At 39.8% G+C, this 22,493-nt stretch overlaps 2 protein-coding genes across 4 annotated transcripts; one reads left to right on the top strand and one right to left on the bottom strand.

Annotated features, from left to right (window-relative positions):
- Window positions 1-205: 205 nt before the first annotated feature.
- Window positions 206-2,194, top strand: rmi2 (RecQ mediated genome instability 2). The gene is made up of 2 exons (XM_030735939.1): window positions 206-728; window positions 1,507-2,194. Exons 1-2 carry the CDS (start codon window positions 440-442, stop codon window positions 1,656-1,658), a joined length of 441 nt encoding a protein of 146 aa, XP_030591799.1. The 5' UTR covers window positions 206-439; the 3' UTR covers window positions 1,659-2,194.
- On the bottom strand, window positions 2,168-21,973 carry zc3h7a (zinc finger CCCH-type containing 7A). Of its 3 annotated transcripts, none has more exons than XM_030735936.1 (23): window positions 21,839-21,973; window positions 20,472-20,574; window positions 16,365-16,404; window positions 15,942-16,145; window positions 12,437-12,595; window positions 11,139-11,219; window positions 10,671-10,724; window positions 10,548-10,587; window positions 10,118-10,455; window positions 9,781-10,033; window positions 9,627-9,661; window positions 9,391-9,535; window positions 9,093-9,251; window positions 7,226-7,431; window positions 6,288-6,388; window positions 5,940-6,121; window positions 5,778-5,851; window positions 5,310-5,443; window positions 5,112-5,217; window positions 4,855-4,963; window positions 4,647-4,780; window positions 2,980-3,143; window positions 2,168-2,887 (listed from the first exon to the last, which is right to left on the bottom strand). In XM_030735936.1, exons 2-23 carry the CDS (start codon window positions 20,537-20,539, stop codon window positions 2,698-2,700), a joined length of 2,976 nt encoding a protein of 991 aa, XP_030591796.1. In that variant the 5' UTR covers window positions 20,540-20,574; window positions 21,839-21,973; the 3' UTR covers window positions 2,168-2,697. The 3 variants fall into 3 exon arrangements, with proteins under 3 accessions (XP_030591796.1, XP_030591795.1, XP_030591797.1); XM_030735935.1 differs by having other exon boundaries at window positions 5,310-5,446; XM_030735937.1 differs by lacking the exon at window positions 4,855-4,963 and having other exon boundaries at window positions 5,310-5,446.
- Between the last annotated feature and the right edge of the window lie 520 nt (window positions 21,974-22,493).

A 22,493-nucleotide genomic window follows, 5' to 3' on the forward strand; every position in this document is an offset into this window, starting at 1 on the left:
GAACAAATAAAGACACACTACTGTACATTTCATTCATTCACACTATGATAATAGAGGATAGAGGAGACCAAGGGAGCATTTCTACAAAGTGTTTAGCTCTTCTTCACAGCAGACTAGAACTTTCTAACACTGACAAATGGAGGTGATATTGAGAAACCCCCTTTGAGATGTTTAAAAAAATGTACAAAAAGTTGTACTGCTTAAATGTGCTTTATGTGTGCCTGTTCCCTCTTTGGCCCTCTATCATAAACTGGCTCCTTTCACCTGCCTGTGATTTAAGTTCAGGTTTGACACTTTTACTTTGAAGGAGCCCGGCAAACACGTTTTCACTGCCGGAAAACGTGTTCCCACGACTTCCGGTGTGCTTGGAGGGGACGCGGGAAATGAAAACATTGTCAACATTTGACCGTCACTTGAAGGCAGCAGCAGTCTGTCAGTTATGTCTAAACTAGAGAAGTCAGACGTGGAAAAGACACGTCCCCCGCCTGTTAAAGTGCTGTCGGGGCAGCTGAGGGCCGCAGGGAACCGGGGCACCGCTGACAGCGAGGCCGGCTGCGTGATCAGTCTGGGCAGGGGAAGCTCTTTGCCGGTCTCGCTTGTGTGGATGCAGGGGACAGTGCTGAAAGTCCAGCAGGACAGAAACACCGTGCTGCTGATAGATGAGACGGGGACTTTCACTGTTCAAGGCGTTAACAACATTCCCAAAGGGAAACCGTGCTTGTCCCAAGGTAACTGACCCAGACTGGAGCTAGCTTCTGTTTCAATCCACTCAAAAGCTAAAATTAAATTACCCTTTTTTCTTAATAATAGAATAATTAATAGCTATTAGGCATTTGATTGATCGATTCCAAGTCGCAGCACACGTTTAGATTTGGGCAAAAAATGCTGATATATAAAACATTGTGCCTAAAGATTGTTTTCACATATACACTAAAGGGCCCAAAACAGACTTTCCCAATCAGTATTATGAGGAATGTGAAACCACTTTTCCTTTTTAATATCTTACATTGTGGTTAGGTAGAGAGGGGTGGGGGTTGCTTTTCCCATTACAAAACAAACTGAAAAACAGTTTTTTATCTTAACATCTACCAACACAATCAAACAATTCCTTCATGTTCTAATTAATGTGTTAAGCAGCAAAATACTTTGCTGTGTAAATCCTATCCATTCTTAATTCCTGCTTCTTGTGTATTTTAAAAGTTCACAAGCTTTTAATAGGAGGCATTGCTGTAGTTTGACAAGTAAGAGGTTTTTGTATTGGATCCTTTGGCTCTGCATATTAGTGGTCTGTCATTGAGATCATGACATTCCTGTTTAATTAACATGAACATTTCCAACAGTACACAGCTTGTTAGGCTGAAAGAAGGGAATTAACCCTAAAATGAATAACTGCACTAAAAATATTGTCATATCTGGCAGCAAATGGCCACATTTATCTATGTAACTCTGTTGTTCCTTTGAATCCACTGGCAGTAAACTGTTTACCAGCTGCTGCTGTTCTTACAGGCAAATATGTCATGGTGATGGGCGTCATCCAGGCAGTCTCCCCAGAGCCTGTCATCCGCGCAGTGAAGATGGCAGACCTCTCCGAGCTTGCTGCGCTTCACAAACGGATGTGGAAGCTGGAGGTGGATGACCTGCAGCAGGTGCTGGCCTGAGTGCTGAACACTGGGTGGAGGTGCTGCTTCTGTTGCAGCTCATAACATAATACTGAAGTGGGAAATGCAATGCTACCTCAGCGGCTTGTTTCTTGGATTGGGTGCTGGAGAAACAGAGACTTGAGATTAAGAAAACGTGTTCTTAATCTAAAGAGGTCAATGGAGCTGTAGGCCTGAAAACAACTATAAATTGGCCTACGTACACGTCAGGATGATTCAAAAAACCCATTCTGCATAAAGCCACCAGGACCACTCGTGCCTGTCACACTACTGGCCTAAGCTTGTGTTTAATGTAAATGGAGCTATTTGTAGGAAATGATACTCCAACTATTACATGTTACCTTACAGCTCAACTGTTTATATACAAAATACAGGCTCATAATATATGGACCATAGTGAGACTGAAACAATGTATCAAATTGCTTCCCTAAACTAGCAAATATCACAGTGAGATGGGCTTTTCTGTATGTTGATACCAGAACTGTATTCTTAAATAAAAGCCATTTCAATACAGATTAAAAAAGGAGCTTTATTTGGTGTGGTGCCCATTACATTGGTAACACTATTAGATAAATGGAAAGTGAAGATGACCTATGTTGACTGATTAAAATAACAGAATGTCAACTCAACTCTTTATTTAAGTAACTGATACTTAAAACAGTAAAGGTCATTAAAATACAAACTGTGGGGGAAAAAAAAAATGTTACTGTTTAGGTCAACTGTAAGAATCTGAATGAGTCTCTGATCAAGGGTTACACATGCTGTTTTTGCCACCATTTTCAGCTATGACAGAATGGTGCACTGCAAAGCTTCTGCAAAGTGTTTTAACACTTAGGATTTGCTTTTAATGATAACACTCCTGCAATTCTGATCAGAGAAAACCAGCCACCAACCAGAGGGCCTGTCCTGTATGCCCTCCTTTAAAATCATGCTGTGATCAGGCTAGGTCCTGTGCATGTCAGAGGCCCTCAAGGATGACTTGATTCAAGACTGAATACTGCCTTATTTGCAAGTGAGAATGAATATTGTGATCATGTCATTATTTAATGTCTTTAAGCAGAAAACTGTATTTTCCAAAGTCATTGTCATTTGGTGCTATAAGATGGTCTTTTCTGGCTTTGGCAAGTTTCATCAAAAGGAATTCCCTGCGTTCCATCCACTCTTTTAGCTCCTGCTCCCCGTGCGCCAGCTTACAGAAGTCATCCTCTGTGCATGTGCCTTTAAGGAACCTGTCAAAAAAAATGACAGCAAATGTCAAGCATCAAAAACAATGAGACTGATAACTAGACACATACAGTACCATTGTGTCTGATAAGCCTACCTCTCACAAACTTTGAAAGTGCCTGTGGGAAATCGATATTGCCAGCAGTTCTGATCATCCTCAGAGTTGAAAACTCTTTCTTTGTGTTTTTCTGACGTGATATGCTGCTGCCACTGCTTCTCACTGTTGCAGTTTTTACCGCAGAGCCAACAGTGATTGCCGGCCTGCAGGAAAAGAGATTTTTATTTAATTAATTAGCAAATAAATGTATTAAAAAATTTCCTTCAAAACATACCAGATAGAAACACCAAGTCCTATTATCTTCTATTGTATCAACAGATAACACTAAATGATTATCTATAAAAACACTGTTGCTAATGAAAATGCTTTCATTATAGGCAAGATAAAAGATGGATAGCTACTATGACATCACCCACTAATTTAAGACCTGTTATGAAGCTTCCAGCTGAACATTTCCATCTTGGTAATTTGAAATCGGATGCAATCTGAATATGTTTGTGAAACTGTATGCTCATGGGCTAATGCCTTATCAAGCCTAAGGCCTGGATAATCCTCCTTTATAGCACTTAGAATAACCAAACTTTAGAAAAAGGAACTTAATGTCCTATTCAATAAACCTAAACGAGTGGCTGAGCTCATTAAACTCAACAAGAAAGTGTTTACAAGCAGTCAGAGCCGGGTTAGGGGTCAGATTTTCCCATAGATCATACTCAGGACTCAAGTCTTACAGGAATCGCCCCCGGTGGCCATTAAAATAGAAGAGAGGTTTAAGGCAATTTGGCACCGACTTCACTTTCAGACCCAGAAACTGTCCATCTTTTACATACAGTCTATGGCCTTCATTAGTTCATTAAAAAAAATTTTTAAAAAAAAGGAAAAATAAAATTTACAAGTAGGGATGTTTCCAGTGAGCAAGGCCTTGATTAAATTCCATTATGGACAAACAGCTGGTGACCTGACAGCCAAGTCATCATTCCTGTTCCGCTTCTTTGAAATCTGCAGCCTGAGGCGCATTCACAGCTGATGCACTGTAATGTAAAATCTGCACAAACATGTCCGCCCGGTCATAAAATCCACACAGCCCTCGCGCTTATCATTTGATGACGAAATTTACGTCACATGGACCCGAGGGGACTCGCTGAGGCAGAAAGCATAATCCCAGCCAAAGGGTGTACTCCTACTAAGCGTGGGCTTGTTCCGCAGCCCCAGCACGGCCGTCCCCCTCCCCTGTACTCACACTGCACTTGAGGATCTGGACCACAGTATAATTCAGTTTATCTCAGCTCCTTTAACTACCACCTGCTCACTCACTCTTTCAGACACTTGTGAACACAATGAGATTCATAACTTGATGCACTTTTAGGTTTCATTTGGACCTGGTGACACACTGTCCTCTCATATGCCTCGTCAGATGTGTTTGCACACGTATGCATCATCTAGTGTGAGTACACCATAAGGTATTAGTTCACTTGTCTAACAGACAGAACTCACTAGGAAACATGCATAATTGGGGGCAATCTAATAGAAAAGTTTAAACACTATCCACACATATGCTGTGCTATACATTAACAAAATAGGATTTCTCTTGCCAATCAGCGAAAGCACTAAGATTTAATAGTCTAGTTGCAGACAGCCCTAAGTACATTATTAACTAGATGCCTCTGAACTCCACCAACCAGTGCGCTACCACTATGCTGTCAACTCACCACTTCCTCTGCGTAGTCAGTTGGCATGTGGATCTGTTTGCCATTCTCCCTGACTGAGTTAGAGGAACTCTCGTCACCCCAGCCAGGCTTCTGAGACTGCAGCCACTGCTCATAAAGCTGATCCATATCTGCAACTAAATGAGGGGATAAAATTTGTGTTTGCAGTGTTTTACTGATCAGGTCAGCCAATCGCTTCAACGAAACTCACTGTTGTTTTCCTTCATGTAGGTCCAAAGGTCTCTTTCTTCTACACTGTGAGCAAATGTGCAATTCCCAATGTACTGACACTTCTTGCCAGAAGTCACATGCATGCAAATCTAAACAGAGACCCAAAAAAAGCAAAAAAAATAAATAAATAAATAAAAATTTGGTCACCATTATTCAAAATCTGTTCTCACCAGAAACACAAAGAATGAATATTTTTACATTTCTGGCAACTATAAGTTGGGAAAATCAGACACATACCTCAAACTGAGACGGGATGGGTTTTTTGGTTGGAAGCGGCCTTACTGTTGTCCACTTTCTCCTTTCGTGGGAACTTACAAGCACCACCCGCCTGTCTTTTGCCCACCTGAGATAAAAAAAAAGATAATGTTACAGTCGATTGTGTTCGCTCTTTTTTTTTTTTGCCCTCCACATACACAAAGACATCCAAATACTTACGTGTGCCTTGCCTTGGCTGTGCAATACTTTTTGTTTTTGTCAGCTTCACTTAGTTGGCCGTTTCTCCAGCACTGGCCACAAACAAACATCATCTTCAGATTTGGAGGCCCAAATCTCCTCGGTGCATTGGGAAGCTGCTGATCAGATTTGAGGGACTCGTTAAAATCTGTCACTGAATACAAATGTTCCCTTCGCAACAGCGATACAGCTAAAAGAACTGACTACAGCATATTATTAAACCAAGTGCCATTAAATGCACTTTATATGATGAGAAGCTGATTACAGCTTCTCTCTATATAAATTTTTATTAAGTTTAACTCAAGGCATTTGCTGCCTGCTAAATGTAAACAATTCATGTTTATTTAATATAGAAATACCTATTAGAGGAAGAAGGTACACTGAGAATAAATATGTAAATGCCAGCAGCAACAAACATCTGGAATCATCAGGTCCTGATGTTGGCCTTACCTGGGCTCCCTGCAATGAAGCCGTCGCATTCCAAAACTTTTTTGCCTCTTGAACAATACTTTCATGAGTGATACCTGTAAGATGCAGAAATAAATATATATAATTTGCTATTTCACATTTTGAAAAAAATAATCTTGTTTCACCATCAAAAAATAGTCTTACCGAGCTCGTGCTGCATCATCCAGACCTTCAGCTCGATGAGGCTGTGGGCGTAGAAGCAGTCGTCCTCTCTCACACAGCCGTAGCGGACTTCGTGGCGACAAAGATCCAGCTGGCAATGGGGATTCAAGGGTCTGATTTTGGAATACCGGACTGTATTCTCTTTCAAAATGTGGACCAGGCACCTAAAAACAGAACAGGCTGATCAAACTCTCAGTTCTTACATTTCCAGAAACTCTTCAGATTATTAGCTCTAAATCCAATTATACTATCCACAAATAATGGTAAATCCCTTTAAGTAATGAATAAAATGAAGATGGTTTCATAGTTAGGAAATAGTGATTCACTCACTTATGATCCTCAAAGTCATGCTTTGTCACTGGATGAGAACAAAGTGAAGGGTCATCTTTGTTGGTCTTGCTGATTATTCTGGGTTTGTGGTCAAAGCAAATCTGCAAAACAGCATGTATTTAAATATAACTACAGAAAATTTCTCATAAAATAAAAGCTGCAACAAGTTCACAGCAATATATAATAAGCAATAAAGCAACTATACAGTAACATTTATATGCTCATATTTATGCTATAAAGACTTTATGATAAGCTATAAAACATAATAGCTAAAAAAAAATACGTCATATGGTAGTACAAAAATGTCTCACATTCCATCAAACGAACAATTTTAGATATTTACTGCTCTATAAACTGCTGTTAAATGAGCAACTGTCTGTCTTTACAACTGTCTGCCATCCTTAAAGTGGAAGATTTTTTTCTGCAACAAACATCCTTGAGCGAAGAATCAATCTACAACGAGGCCAAAGATTTTCTCCTCACCCTGCGAGGAAAAACAGAGCGCCGAGAGGCTTCACTCACATCAAGTTCCCGCAGCACTACAACACTTTGACTACAGTCAATGTGGTTAAGCACACAGACAGACACACTTTTGGTTCTTCACACTCATTTGAAATTAAAAAAAAAAAAATCAGCATTCAGAGCCTTTAAAAAATATTTTGCATAATATTAAATAGATCTTTTTAAAATGTGTCTGTCCAGTTACTTTTTAACATTCAACCTTTCCACTACACGTGGGATCTCAGAGATCTCCCTTTCAGTTCTTACTGAAACTACTCCATTTAAAGTGATGACTTGGCACTTTAATATAGACTTACTCCTAATGAAATGTACTGAAGTACAGGCAAAAAATACTCCACAAATACTTCTGGTCTGAACTTGTGTAACATGCGTATGGCACCTGTCAGTTTTGAATAAGTTACTAAACAAACACACACCCCACAGAGAAACATGAATATCCCATGATGTTCCTGCAAGATCTTGGGAACAGTCAACCTGACATTGGAGTTTGGCCCAAAAGGATCGAAGAGCAGTTCTCTGGAGATAAATCCTTTCCGCTCTAGAGTCCAAACATCAATTTCTTCCTGGCAGTATGCAAATGTACAGTGGCCAGGATACAGGCAATCTTTCCCAACAGCCACCTCTGAAACAGGCAAGGTCACGTTTTATTATCAGAATCCGTGCTAGAGGCAAAGTGTCAATAAAAACACATGTTACAGATACTGCTCTGGAGCAGGTTAAATAAGGATAAGTAGCTACATAGATAAAAGAGGAAATAGCAGGGCTTGTGTGCTGTTCTGAGCAAAAGGTGCAGAGAGGCAATGGGACATATTGCTGCTGCTCCTTTAAGCCAGCAGCAGTTAGTCACAGAGCTGAACTGACATCTGTGTACATGCGAATGCCAGCGTGGGGGTTACTCGCTACACTAGACACTGACACTGTTGTAATACACGTCATGCCTCTGATTTCAGAACACTAGCATGCTTTCTGAAAAAAAAAAAACACACTAGGGCGGCATTACGCCATATTTGTTTGTTTCACTGTAAACAAGCAAACAGGGGATGGGACATACTAAGAGGGATTTCTTAGCAACAATATACCACAGTTTCTGTAAAAGGTGATTAAAATTTGGTGCCATTATGCGTTTCCTTATTTTTTCTGTTATGTATGCAGTTAAAACAGTGAAATCAGGAGTAAGCAGTGAGAAGCAGGAATAAGAAATGCTAAAATCATAATAAATATAAATCACTGAGGATACTGTCACTTTCTGTGACTGGGACTGTTATGGTAAGGACTAACTCATCTGAGATTTGTAGTACATGCATCAGTTTTAAAAAAAATCCTAGGTGACTTCTTTCTCCAATTATTGCATTCACAAGATTTTCAGAAAACTTGACCTCTGACCTTTACCTTGAGGTCAGGTTGCCGAGATTCAAAAACGTCTGAGATTTTTAGTAGATGCATCTATGGTATGAATTTGAAAATCCTAGGTCACATTGTTCTCGAGTTATCATATTCACAAAGTTGGAAGTTGTCAACAAGACCAATACCCAGACAATAGTAAAAAAAATTAAATTCTTAAATCTATGCACCATTTGAAATCAGTTCTTTAAACCTCATCATTTTGACCACGAACTGCAGAAATACTGACAGAACACTGCAGGCCATGTTTACATTAAAGCCAAAAAAAAAGAAAAAGTGTGGAACACCTTTCAACACTTCTGCTGTCAAATTGTGCCCTGGCCTGAAAATCCATACACTTACAGCAATCTGACAGCAGAAGGGTTATCAGTATGAAAATTCAATGAATGCAAATTGGGAAAAAGCTTTGAATGTCATTTTGTCAAAGACTGAAACTGTGGCGCTGGCATAGCCACAGATTATACTGCGCCACTGAGAACCCTGCAAAATGAAAAATGCATGAATTGTATCAAAGTTGCCAAACTGCAAAGTGTCAGATTGTCAGTAGATGCAGCTAAGCTATCAGTATGAGAAGCCTTTATGAGAGCTTTCCTGAGTAAATACACCTGTGGCATGGCCTTTTTTTTTTTTTTTAGCTATTACGTTTACAAGATTTTCAGTAAACTTGCCCTCTGACCTTGAGGTCAGGGTCCAAAAAGATTTTTAGTGGATGCAGCTATGGCATCAATTTGAAAGTCCTACGTTGCCTCATTCTTGAGTTGTTGTATTCACAAAAATTTGGTGTCTGAGCGGCCTGACGCATGCTTCAAAGACATGAATAAATAATACACGATACAGCTCCTGAGAAAGGAATTTATACCAAAAAATAAACAAATAAATTACCTTTGCAAATGTAATACGGTCCAACATATTGAGTTTTTGTTGGCCTGGGTCGAATGAGCTTCCACGTTTTGTCTGATAAATGCTTGATCCTGCCAAGTAATACATCCTTTTTGCATTTATGGTCTTCCGTATGAAGTGTGTAATCCAACACTCCAGGTCCTGTGGATGGGGAAAACAAGAAACAAGCTACAACAAACAATACTTCCCATCCTCTCCTCAAAGACAGTGACAAATCTGAGCTCACAGCAGAACAGAAAGCAGACAGTTAAATTAATGTACTGTCAAAACAATTCCTCACCAGTTTTGACGTAGCACATTGAGCAGGCTTGTTTGAATTCATGCGTTTCAGCTAAGGGGTTCTTCGCTAAATCAACAGCAGCAGGGAGGCCTTTCATGTCAGGCATACCCACAGCCATCCCCATTGGGGTGTCATTGTTGTTGATCTATATTTAAAAAAGAAAAATAACGTGATGCGAGCCCGTAACAAAAACCTTAACTGATGATGGCTCGATATTATTGATAAATAGTAATTACCTGTGGAATGAACGGACTCGGAGCATAATCTGAGACTGTGACAGCAGGGGGGAAAAATTTAAGTGCTTATTCATGTATTGGATACAGATGGAGCAATAGTGATGTGAACTAAAGTTAAACTGCAAGACGTTGCAAGGAAGGTGAAGTTGCATACCTGGTTTATAGTCTGATATGGTAAGGCTATCCAGGGAATCCAGTGGTGGTGGAATGGAGTCAAAAGTATCCATACCAAAATATGCACTTGACCCCGACTTGTGATACAGAGGCGGCAGAGTTACGGTGCACTGCTGAGAACCGCTTTGGAGAAATGGGCTGATGTGCGATGGCATCAGGAATGGACTCGACATGGAATTGCCAGAGGCAATACTGGCTGGTAAAGGAAGAGGCCCCTTTACCGTAGGAATAACCTGACAGAGGAGATTAAGAAAGTCACATCTGTTCAAATCTAAACTCACTGTCGTATTTATTCATCAGGGATTCTGCCAACTGACCATAGCAGATTCGGGGCCAGCTTGGTCCAGAAGATCATCTAGGTCATCCCCAATGATGTCTGTATCAAAATCTTGACTAGTATCAAGAATTGGGTAAGGCTTAGTGGGTCGGCACCCATTTACGAATGTGAGCGCAGAGAGGGACTCTGAAGTGGGCACAGACGCAGGCAGGGCCTCGAAGCCCGGAGGCTCAGATGAGGCTACAGATGAGATACTGCTGCTAGGAGGAAGTTCATCCACCACTGCTTCACTCATAGGCAGGTGCACTGCCACTGGAGGTTGGATGGGAGCTGGTCCTGGAGCTAAAACACTGCTATCCTGGGTTAACTTAGGCACTTCTAAAAACACAGGAAGGGGAGGACAGATGAGTGACCTTTTCGCTGGCATCTTTTGATGTGCAAATAAAAGCTTATCAAAGGCTGAAACGTACCAATTTCAATATCTTCAACTGAATCCGAGCCATGAGAAAACTGAAAAATAAAAATTGTTATTGATCAATTCACGTCTTGGGAGACTACTGCATATTTTCTCTTGTGTAGTGGATGTTGCTTACCTTGTCACATGATGCATCTTGGTAACTTGATCCTCTCAAAACATTCAAGGCAGGCTGTTAAAAAAATAAAACAAATCACTTCCTTATCATTTGGTTATTACAGCAATACAATTAAAGCTGTCTCCATGAATCACAGAGTACGTTTACTTGTTTTAACATGAACAGGACACCCATTATGCTCCGAGCCCCATATTTAAATTTTTGGTTGAAGCAGTTTTAGATTCTCTTTCTTTAAGCCAACTTTCTTTTGACTCGCTGCCCCTCACGAACACAAAGTTTGAACAACAGGTGGAGCATGTGTGGTGGGCAGGTGCTGCATGCCTGAGATGACCACACAGCACATCATCTCATTAACATCACATCAAGTCAAAAGGGTTGGAGAGACTGACTGAACCAGAACATTTGGTGCACTATGAAGCATAAAAATAGGGAAAAGTGCAAGTCCCCCTTGTCATCATACATCCATACCTTACTCCTCACATAAGCTTTACGGATTTTCAACCCCAAAATTTTGGCAAGGTCCTGAGTCAGCTGTGTGACACTGGAATCCTGGGGAAACAACACAGGACAGTCACTGCCTTTGAGCCTTTATATGTTTTTTTTTTTTTAATTGGTAACAATTAAACTATTTTACAAACCAGAAGATGAGGAAAGACCATCTAAATTTAAATCTGACTGATACTCCCTTCCATACATAGTATTTTATATAAATACAGGACAAAAACATGGTGTGATGATGCCGTGAGACCATTACTTTTTAAAGCAGAGCTTCTTAAAGCATGGTTGTCACAAAGCTTTCTGAGTATTTTTGTAATCAAGGGTCCATTTGCAGGGCTTCAAGTAAGGAAAATTTCTACATTTGAAATTTTTAAAGGGTTTAGGAGAAAGAATGGGATGTGGGTGGAGGAGCACAAAAAACTAAGCAAAAACAACAACAACAAAAAAGCTGTAGATCAAATTCTCTTTGTTTTTGTTATCTATGATGATTCAAAGAATGCACGCACAATTAACTCTTCTATACATTTACTACAAAGATTCAGCGACTGTAATGGCCCATATTCATACTTATCTTACAATTAAATATTGCACTTGATATATATACACATTATATAGGACAATACAACCTCTAAAGTTGATCGATGTCTAGCTCTGCTCTGTTTTGTTAGAGTACACAAAATCTTTTAAATCTGTATGTGAACTACTTCTATACAATCAGGCGTTGAGCAGCCAAATTTGGCCCCTGAAGATTCTTAACCGTCATATTTTATCACTTGATCATGTTGCATCATTGTGTTGCCTAGCAACCACCTACCATCAAGCTAAAACAACCAATTGGTAGCATTTATGCACATATAACACCCCATAAAAGCAATGTATTGTTTTTATTTCATGACAGTAAATAACTCGGTATCCATTTAGAAATCTAAAATTATCCCTGCACTGGTATTCTGACAGTGCCAGAGAGGTTCCAGCCCTGCTTTTGTAGGAAAGGATGAAGAGAAATCAAGTAAGACTGCACAAAACTAAAGTGACTGCTCATTACACCAAAGACTGAGATTCATTGGTTTATCTGAAATAACCAAATTCACACTGAACTGCTGAAGTAGTCATTTAATGTAACCTGTATGTATGTAGACTGTTAAGCAAAGCATACCAGAATGAATGATTAACCTGTCTACGGAAGCCAAGGCTTTGGTTAATTTTTAACCCATTTCCAAAAAAAGAAAAAAAGATGACATATTTGGATAAATTATGTTACTTGTTACCTGAGGCACTGCTAGAGAGCATTTGGCAACAGCTTCATAGGCCTCTTGATGTCTCCCCAACTCTTTCAAGGCTCTTGCTTTTCTGTACAAAGCTCTGTAGTTGCCCTCATTCAACTGGAGAGCCTTTTCACAGTCTTCTAGTGCTTGGTCACAGAGTCCCTATTGGAGGGGGGGGGGGGGGGGGGGGGGGGGGGGGGGACATGGTGCAGCGTTAGAATAACCATACAAATGGATGGTCTAGTGGTGTACACAAAAAAACTTCCTTTGTCATAAATTGACTTTACATGTTCAGTGAGTTGAGGCAGGTAAGGGTGTGCCATGTTGCTTTGCCTCCCTGAAGACAACAGTGTTTTTACTGCCATGTAATATGACTCGATACAGACAAACTAACACCAACAGGAGTGCCGAGCGCTGTTCTGAAAGCGTCCATCTTCCAACAGTTTTATTTATTGGAATCAAGTCTATCAACTACTTTCTAGGGAATGTGGTATACACTGTTCAAAAATTTAAAAGAACACTTTTTAATATAGCGTCAACCCAATTAAACCTCTGGGATATTGATCTGGACAGTTAACTAGCAGAGGGGGTTGATAATCAGTTTCAGCAACTTTGTTAATGCAATTAGCCTGTGCACTAGAGGGGCAACGATGAGAAAACCCCCAAAACAGGAATGGTTTTGCAGGTGGATGCCACTGACATTTTTTCCCTCCTCTTTTCTGACTACTTTTTTCACTAGTTTTGCATTTGGCTAGGGTCAGTGACACTACTGGTAGCGTGAGGTGATCGGCAGGACCAGCATCTACTCCTTTGTACAAACAGGATAATCACTGCCAGAGCCCTACAAAATGACCTCCAGCAGGCCACTGGTGTGAATGTCTCTGACCAAACCATCAGAAACAGATTTCACGAGGGTGGCTTGAGGGACCAACGTCCTTTAGTGGGACCTGTGCTCACTGCCTGGCACTGTGAAGCCCGACTGGCATTTGCCATTGAATATCAGAATTGGCACGTCCAACGCTGGCACCCTGTGCGTTTCAGAGATGAGAGCAGGTCCACCCTGAGCAAATGTAACAGACATGAAAGGGTCTGGAGAAGCTGTGGACAATGTTATGCTGCTGGTCAATGTTCAGCATAACCGGTTTGGTGGTGGGTCAGCGATGGTCTGAGGAAGCATATCCATGGAGGGACACACAGACTTCTACCCCACCTGACTTAAATCCAGTAGAACACCCCTTGGACATTATGTTTCCGTCCATCTGACACTGCCATGTTACACCTCAGACTGTCCAGGAATCAGTAAATCACTGGTCCAGATTTGGGTGGAGATCCCCTGGACACCAGCCGTTGTCTCATTAGGAGCATGACCCCAACATACAAACTAGTACATGGAGGCTGTACAAACTCCTGAGTACCACTGTGACTTGCTGGAATGAAATTTAGCCTGACGCATCATTTTTTCAGTGATTTTTGGGGTTTCTTTGAATTCAACCCTCTGTAGGTTCATCATGTTGTTCTTCATGTGGCAGCCTCTCGTTCCTAACACATTACCCAATCCATATCAGCATAATGATTTTCCCCTTATTGAGATCTGAGATGTTCCTTTAATTTTTTGAGTTTTATAGTTTTGTAATAGTAGTTTTTCCCATTAACAAGTTATATTATGATATACGAAACCCACACCTGTCGTTGATTCTGTTATTTAGACTTTTTTAACCAGTTTCATTTAACACATGACAGATAACATAACTAGATCATATTAGGATGGAGCCAGATTAGTCATTTAACTAAGGTTTTCTGTATTTGTGCTAACCAGTTACCATCTGGAGTTGAATATATAATATACATCCACTTAAACTTGAGAGGTATAACACTCAGCAAGAAAACAACATGTTGAATTATTAAATCAGTGTCCAAAAATTGGATTTGCCCAGATTGTCAGCTTCAACAGTGCAGCAAAGAAATTTAAGAACTCTTTGGATGCATTGTTATAACCTGAAAAAAAGGACCTGGCTATCAAAGTCAAACATCCCACCCTCTACTGTTAATGTAACCCACCTGTCCTCAGGCTAAATAGGACTGCCAAACTGGAAATGCAAAGTGTAACTTACTGAGTTGTTAATTCAGTCAGCAATTCAAAGCCTTTCCCTAAACCAGTGGTTCTCAAAGTCAAGGACACCCCCCCACCCCCCAACCAAGGCCTTAAAGCATGTGGTTATCAACCTCCATCTTTACTAATCTGTCATTTTAAAAAAAGTGAATTGACTACTTTTTGTGAAGTCAGGGTTTGCAAATCTACTCTTGGCAATGGAGAATCTTCGCCACCTGAATGCACTGATAATTCTGTCTGGAGCGAGGACTGCAATCCCGTGGAGGAGACGACATGGTTTCAGAGGAGCTAAGCGGGGGGTTTAAGAGGAGGAAATATAAACCGTCTGTTCCTGCTATCATCATGAGGAATGTGAAGTCCCTGGACAATATCGTAGATGAGCTCAGAGCACTGATTAAGACCCAGCAGGAATATGGTGAGTGCAACATGATGTGTTCCATGGAGACATTGCTACACCTACTTTCCGGACCACAGTGTGCCTGTGCTGGGCTTCAGGACTTTTTTTTCCAGCTGGCAGGGATGTTAATCTGTGCTGTCAGAAGAAATGCGGATGGACTGCACTGGTTGTAGAAAGTGGTGTAATCCTGGGCATGTTACTGCTAAGGAATGTTTCTGTGGCCTGAATGTTGAGCTGCCAGCTGTGGAATGTGTCCATCTTTCTTACTGAGGGAATTTTCTCCCGTCATTGCTGTTTGAATTCAAACTGAATTCCATGTGAATCAACGCACACCATTTGTATTCCCTCACCACCAAATGACTGTGGTAACAGTCGGCTAACAGCTGACTGTCTCCAAAAGCCACACAAAATCAATCTGTCAACGAGCGCCTCCTACGCAATCAGAAGTTGAGCAACCAAACATGCCACACAGATAAATCTTAGGCCCCGGAAGTTTCTAATCTACATGACATACAATGATGTTATGTTGCCTAGCGACCACACACCACTGGGCTAAAATGGCCCATCTGTAACATTTGTGCATCTGTAAGACCTTATAAAGCCATTGTATAATTTTAATTTAACAACAATAACATCTCTTTATATCAAAAAAAGTGGAATTATGCATGACATCACATTGCCAAGCAACCACCTAACAATGGACTACAATACCATTTATACAGAAGAGCATTGCAGGGGACCCACAAAAATGGGCTAATTACTATATTTAATTGCATTTTCTCAATAGGAATAAATATATCCCTTTGCCAACAGCACAAACAGGCCAAACAATTCTGTAGCTTGTTTTTGGTTGCTGTAAAACAGCAGTGTTCCAGCTTTAGGTACAAAGTATCTCACTGTTTGGACTTTATCTCCTCAGCATTATTATTTTTGTTAGGAAAATGTTTATGTAAATTGTAAGAGCAAAGTGACTCATAATCAGTGTCATGGTCACAACTTACCGGAACAATATTTAGGTATGCCGCAGCTCGATTTGCATACAGCTTTTCTAGTAAGCCTGTTTGAACACAGATGTCTTCTGATTCAGCGTAGTCTGCTATACTCAATGCTTCAGTGTACATCTCGATAGATTTCGTAAACTCCCCTTCTCTAAACACGTCATTTCCTTCTCCAAATAGATTCCACACAAGGTCCTTTATGAACACCTGGAAAATTTAAAAAAAAACAATTAAAAAAAAAAAAAAAAAAAAAAAAAAAAAAAAAAAAAAAAAGCATAAAAAAGTGCAGATAATGTTTTTATTCTAAAAGAGGAAATGACATGCTGCCTTTTATGTGCCCCAAACAATGTTGTAAAAATGATTTTAACACAAATGCGAATGGAAGATGAAAACTGGGACACCCACATTCAAATTTACATTGCTTACCTCATACTGATCTTGACTCCCAGGAAATGGAAGAGTTGATCTAAAAGAAGAAAAAAAATAAAGTGACATTACAATTCCACTTATTCTTTCAGTAATACAGCCAAAATTTTACTAAAAATATAACTGCAATATTGCTGTATTATTAAACCCATTTATTGTTTTTGTTCAACTGTTTTATCTATATGTGGAGCAATTAATGCTATATGCAGATTCAATCCCCCAGAGTCTATTCTGAGCCAGGAAAAAACCCTGTCTATGTCTTATTAGAAGGCATTATACTGAAAGTCTAATACTGGGCCTTTCCTGTGCATGGGAACGGAGGATAAAATATTAGGAACACCTCAAAATAATGCAGTCCAATTCAACATTACTATGAACCTCAAATCCCATAAGATTCTAGTTAAAGACCTGCCTGTAAATATCAATAAAAGTGATTATTATATTTGTGAAGGCATTTTATGGCAGAGCTGTTAAACTGGATCACATCAGAGGAATGTATACGACACAGAGTGAAATATTCTGCTCGGGGGGGACAAAAACAAAAAAAAACAGATTTGAATGTGATGTATTAGGAAAGGAAAGTGTGTAGGTGTGTGTGTGTGTGACACTGGTTTGATAGGTTGCTGTGTGTGCAGGTGCTAAACGCAAAGTTAGCTAATTCAATCTGTCAACCAACCAACCAACCAACCATCCAGCTTCAGTGATATTTCTAATTTTGTTGCTTGTAGGAGAAGAAAATTGCTTACTGTATTCATTATTATTGTGTGAAGGTAAACAAAATGGTCATGAATGCCAGGAAATAAAATTGCCCTATGATTCTAATCATGGTGTTGTTTATATCACAATTTATGGTTTTTAACAAACCTAAAAAAAATACTGATCTCTGGCCAAGCAGTTCAGGAGCCAGCATCTCATTTAGATGTTAATGGAGCTACAGTCACCATCAAGCTTTATACGATCGACAGCCATTAATTAGTTTACGCAACGATAAACTGGTTGGGTGAACTGCAACACAAAAAGGTTGTGCCATTAAATGCTATCATAGACAAGCCTGTTGAAAAGTTTTTTGGTTTTTTGTGTGTGTTTTCTGTTTTAGGCTTCTTTCCACCTCAGCTGCTGCCTGGTATTTAAAGCTGCATTTCCTCTTTTACACTGAACTGTGAGGGTGCTACATTTTAGACAGCCAAGGCACGATTAAGACCAAATAAGAACCCAAATGCAACACAAAGCTGCGTCTCTCGCTGCCGTTTCTCGGACACATTTGTCGCATTTGTCATTAGTCTTCAGTATTTATGTTTGTGAACAACTACAAATTATTTACTGAACCAGTGTGAATAATTTAAGCAGCAGACTTTGTTTCCACTGTCATTAACTTTACACAGCGATGACATTCACCGTAGTATGAAGTATCACTTTTGTTTTAAGAATAAAGGCCCATGGCAGATCAGATGAAATGAAACACTAAGCTGCTTTGCACAGCTCTAAAACAATATAAATGAAGGCTGCCTCATGCCTCAATAGGAATCTCAAAGCAAATCAGGAGTAAAACCAGTGATCAGCTGTCTCTCTGACCTCCAGCTGATCTTAATGAGCTTGCGGTGGACCAGCTTGCTCTGACAAGAGGGCAGAATGACAAGCTTTTATTTTTACTCTCTTCCCTTTCAATCGTGACATGGGTATTGTGATAACTGACAGTAGAGCTTTTATTTTGTACAAATGTGTTGAAAGTGAGCCCTGAAGTCACTGAAAACAATGAGTGCAATCTGATACATTATTCCTGAGCCGCTGAGTCTAAAGGGTTACCAGGCAGAAGCAGACACATATAAGAGCTAACCAAAGGCCAAAAAAATAAACATTAAGAAATTTGACAGCATTAGTGTAACATATGATACATGTAAATGAAAAAGGTTTGGACATGCTCACCTAGTCATATGAATGAGAGAGAGTTTCCAAACTTTTGACTGGTACTGTACTTAAAACCACATTAAATCTTTGGTATTCAACTAATTTATGGGCACTTGTTTCATTTCCACTCAGTGTGACTGTACCATTCTGAAAAGGCAGTAGTACTTGTTTTTCTTTGGTACCAAATGCAGCAATTATTCTGAAACTGAAGGGGGGCATAGAGCTGCAAGTGTTCTACTCTAGCCTTACATGCTGAAGAATAAGCCACAGGAAAAACTACAAATGGCACCGTGCAAACTACGCATGGAAGATGGCGACTAGTGCAGCTAATTGCGACAGCTCTGCTCCAACTCAAGAGAGGCAGAGCTGGCTGTGGAAGGACTTTGCGTTCAAGTGTGGGTGACCAAAGGATGATAACTGAATCTCAAGAGTCAACATTCAAACGATGCGATCGTGTTTTTCAAATCAAGGGAGGAAATACTTCCAATTTAGCAAAGCACCCAAAAGCTCGGCATCCAGATCTGTTCAAATAATTCAAGTTGAATATGTTTCAGTTCACATTAACAACATCTGAAGTATTATCCTTTTTACATTATTCTGAAATCCATGCTACCATTTTGTTTGAGACAGTTTGCACCATGAGATCATCTTTTGTTCCCTAGGCTGAAATGTTTGCAATGGCTTACGCAGAGCAGGCTACACGGCAAACATCCTAACATTTTGGTTCTGTCAACAAAACATTTTCATTTTCATTTTAAATAAATTATCTAATAATGTGTTTTAAAACATGTTTTTAATCAAATGAGTTTGTTTGGGTATCCATAATCATGTAATTCTACTGGTACTGACCACTAAATTTCAGGTAAATGACATCCACAGCAGGACATACTAAGATATTCTTACTTCTACAAATTTGGGTGATTTAAACTGATGTGAAAAAAATAACTGAGTAATTTAAATTCAAAGTTGTTTGCATATCCAAGTAATCTAATATTCTGATAAACAGCTAGGAACTATAAATATCATCGATTTCTTTTGTCTGAAACTTTTAACTCTCTGTACCCGTAACAGCCGCAGATAGCTGGCATGTTTCTACTACTGTGGTGTATAAAAACATGTTGTACAAACTATATTTTAATATATTTGAATAATATCAGAAATATATCAGGAATTAAAAAAACAAAACAAAAAAACAAACGTGTCAATTAAATATTTTGTGATATTTATATTATACTTTTTGAAATCCCGAGTCACCTCAAACACTCACTGTTTACCTCAGCTGTCAATATGCCAGGTGTGAAGCGTCCATGTCCATTTACTCTGGAGGAGGCTGTAAAACTTTGTGAAAGGAGTCCAATATGGGGCAATGAGTCAGTGAACCTCACCTCTGACCGATGACAGCGATACTGAGGTGAGTTGCTGAGGATATCCTGAACTTTTCTGTCAGAGGCAAAAACAGCGCAAAAACAGCAGCGCTGTGTTTGCGCTAAAACTTTCTTAAGCGAATAAACTCGTGTAAGAATCAAACTGTTTATCAGAGTGTGATTTTTTTTTAGGACACTGGCATAACAGTGTTCTAGCTGTTGTTACAGCGAGCTCACTGTCAGCTGTCCGGAGATGGGAGGGTCGCATGTCTGATCTGGTGACAATATTGTTAATAAATACGCATGTTTATCTGTGTTTTCTTATGTTAGAGCCCTGACTTCAATTTAGGAGAAGGTGAGGATGAGGTTTGAGGTGAGGAGGAAGAAGATGAGGTGGAGATGAGGGAGGAGAGCAATGGTGGAGGAGACAGATGAAGGAGGAGAAAGACAATGAGAAAGAGATAATGAAAATATAAATGTACAAATCTGAAATGGCCATATATAGTTTGAAAGAGCTATTTATGATGTTTACATTAAAACTTGTAACTGACACTTTAGAGTAGATTTTAAAGCTAAATTTAGGTGTTTAGAGTGTTTCTTTCTGAATTCTCAGGAATCTGGAACCCATAAGAACATCCAAAAGGTGACATCTTCAGAGCTCATTTCACCTGATCCAATAATAAAAAATATATTCATCTTACTATCGTGTATAAAATGAAAAGAAAGCCACAATTTAAACAAACAGTTGCCAGTATTCTTCTCCTTATAAACTGACTAATAAGAGGGCATGGGAAAACTGTCAAACACTGATGGAAAAGTAACAACCAGGGTCGCTTACTGGATGAACTGCAGGCCTTTCTGAATCTCCTGCCAGCGGCTCCGTCTGTCCTGACACGCTCCGGACATGTTTGCGTGTTTTATCCTCTCTCCTCAGTCAGCACCTGAAATTGTACAGTATTTCAAAATCCAGGTCGGGGGAAAAAAAAAAAATATTGACAGTGACACCTTTAAAAAAAAAAAAAAAAAAAATCACTGCTCACTAATAACTGGACAGAGACTGTACCGACGATAAAGCTCCTTCGCTCAGTTTTAACGGTCAACACACGACTTCATTTGAGCTTGCTTTCAATTATTTCTAGTTTCCGCGTTTAGTAATGACGACACGCTTTTAGTTCCGGAAACTGACGCTAAACATGTTAGTTTACGAAGTAATAACACTAACAGCACGGCAGATACTGTTTAATATTTCAGAAAAAAAAAACTACATACGAGAAGAGTTTGACAATACGCGGAGCTGTTATGGACTGTTTAAACTTGGCATGTATTGCAAAGCAAGCGCTCCATCACTGGACAGCTCACTGGCATTCGTAAATGTCCTTGATTTTGTCACGAATTTCATCACATCGCCAATAATAAATGCATACTGTGTGCTTAAAGACATTTGCACTGAAGTGTAATGTTCGAGCATTTATCGTGCTCTGACAGGACTGCATTCACAGCGCAAAAACCCGGCAAATGAAGCCATCAGCCCTGGCTGCTCATGGGTAACGTGATATCGGCTGTTATTTCTGAACATTTTCTGAGGTATTTCTTAAACCTAGTTGCTGATCGGAAGAGGATCTGGGCTGCTCCCCGAGTTATGAGGACGGTGATGTTGGCTTTAGGCGGCCACCCGTTCTGTTTCATTTGCATAGTCAAAATTAACTTTATTACTGTAATACTCTTGCATTTACTTTTTTTGCCACTAAACAATCATCTCTACTTAAAGACGATCCCGTGTACGTGGAGAACAAATGCCATTTAAGCAAAGTTTTACAGGAGAGGAGGACGCGCTTCGTGGTGATGTCCGATAATGGACGCATAACAGTTAGCGCACGTGTGTTACCCGCGGCCAGGGATCGTCTAGTTCTCAATAGCCATCATTATCGGCTAGCAAATGTTAGCATCTCCACACAGTCCCAAACTATACCTAACTGATAAAACACGCATCTTCTCTAGACGCGGGAAACACGCGGACCTTAGCAGAAACGCGACGCTACCCGCCCAAGTTTCTGGGAAGTAGACTGAACCTAACAAAGCATAAGCATGTCCAAGTTAAACTAGTTCCTCAACGCAAACAATAGCGAGGTGTAGCTGTTTAGCCCATAGCTAAGACAGAATAAATATCATAGAAATGAACCAGAAACAGCTGTCGTTCACACTTACATGAATGAGCCTTTATTCCTCACAAACCTTATGTCGGCTATCTAAAAGGAGGGAAAGTGATTTTTCGTTACAGCTAAAAGAACTTAGCTAGATGCGGGGTATCGCTGAAGGCCGCCCTCTGCTTCTTCTTCTGCTCTGATGCGGGAGCGAGCGCACACATGAATTCCATCGATTCTGCTGCCCTCTACAGGCGCTCAAACGTGGCAACATTTCGCAGTTAAAAAATACATGATGCAACTACTGATGATTAATATTAAAACGAAAGAAATACACAAAATCTTATTCTTATTAGCAAAAACTAAGGCTCAAGCCCCCTGCGACCCTGAACTGGATAAGCGGAAGAAAATGGATGGATGGATGGATAGATAATAATAGTTAATGTGCTAATGGCTCTGCACAAGTGCATTGTTCTTTTGTGCGTTCTTAATCATAGAGAGCTTCCACATCAAACTGAAGGTCTAATCACATGAAAGTATTATTTATGACTGAGAACCTTATCAGTGAAGCTTAACTGATTACAGAGGCCAACCTTATATACTTTATACTTTTTCTGTTATTATTATGAAATGAAAAAGTAAAAAAGAAACAGAAATGCAAAAAATAAAGTACCCTTATTTATAGTCCTATATATATATATCTACCACTTTGCTACTTT

This window comes from Archocentrus centrarchus, chromosome 8 (assembly GCF_007364275.1).
Source record: "Archocentrus centrarchus isolate MPI-CPG fArcCen1 chromosome 8, fArcCen1, whole genome shotgun sequence".
NCBI classification, from domain to species: domain Eukaryota; kingdom Metazoa; phylum Chordata; class Actinopteri; order Cichliformes; family Cichlidae; genus Archocentrus; species Archocentrus centrarchus.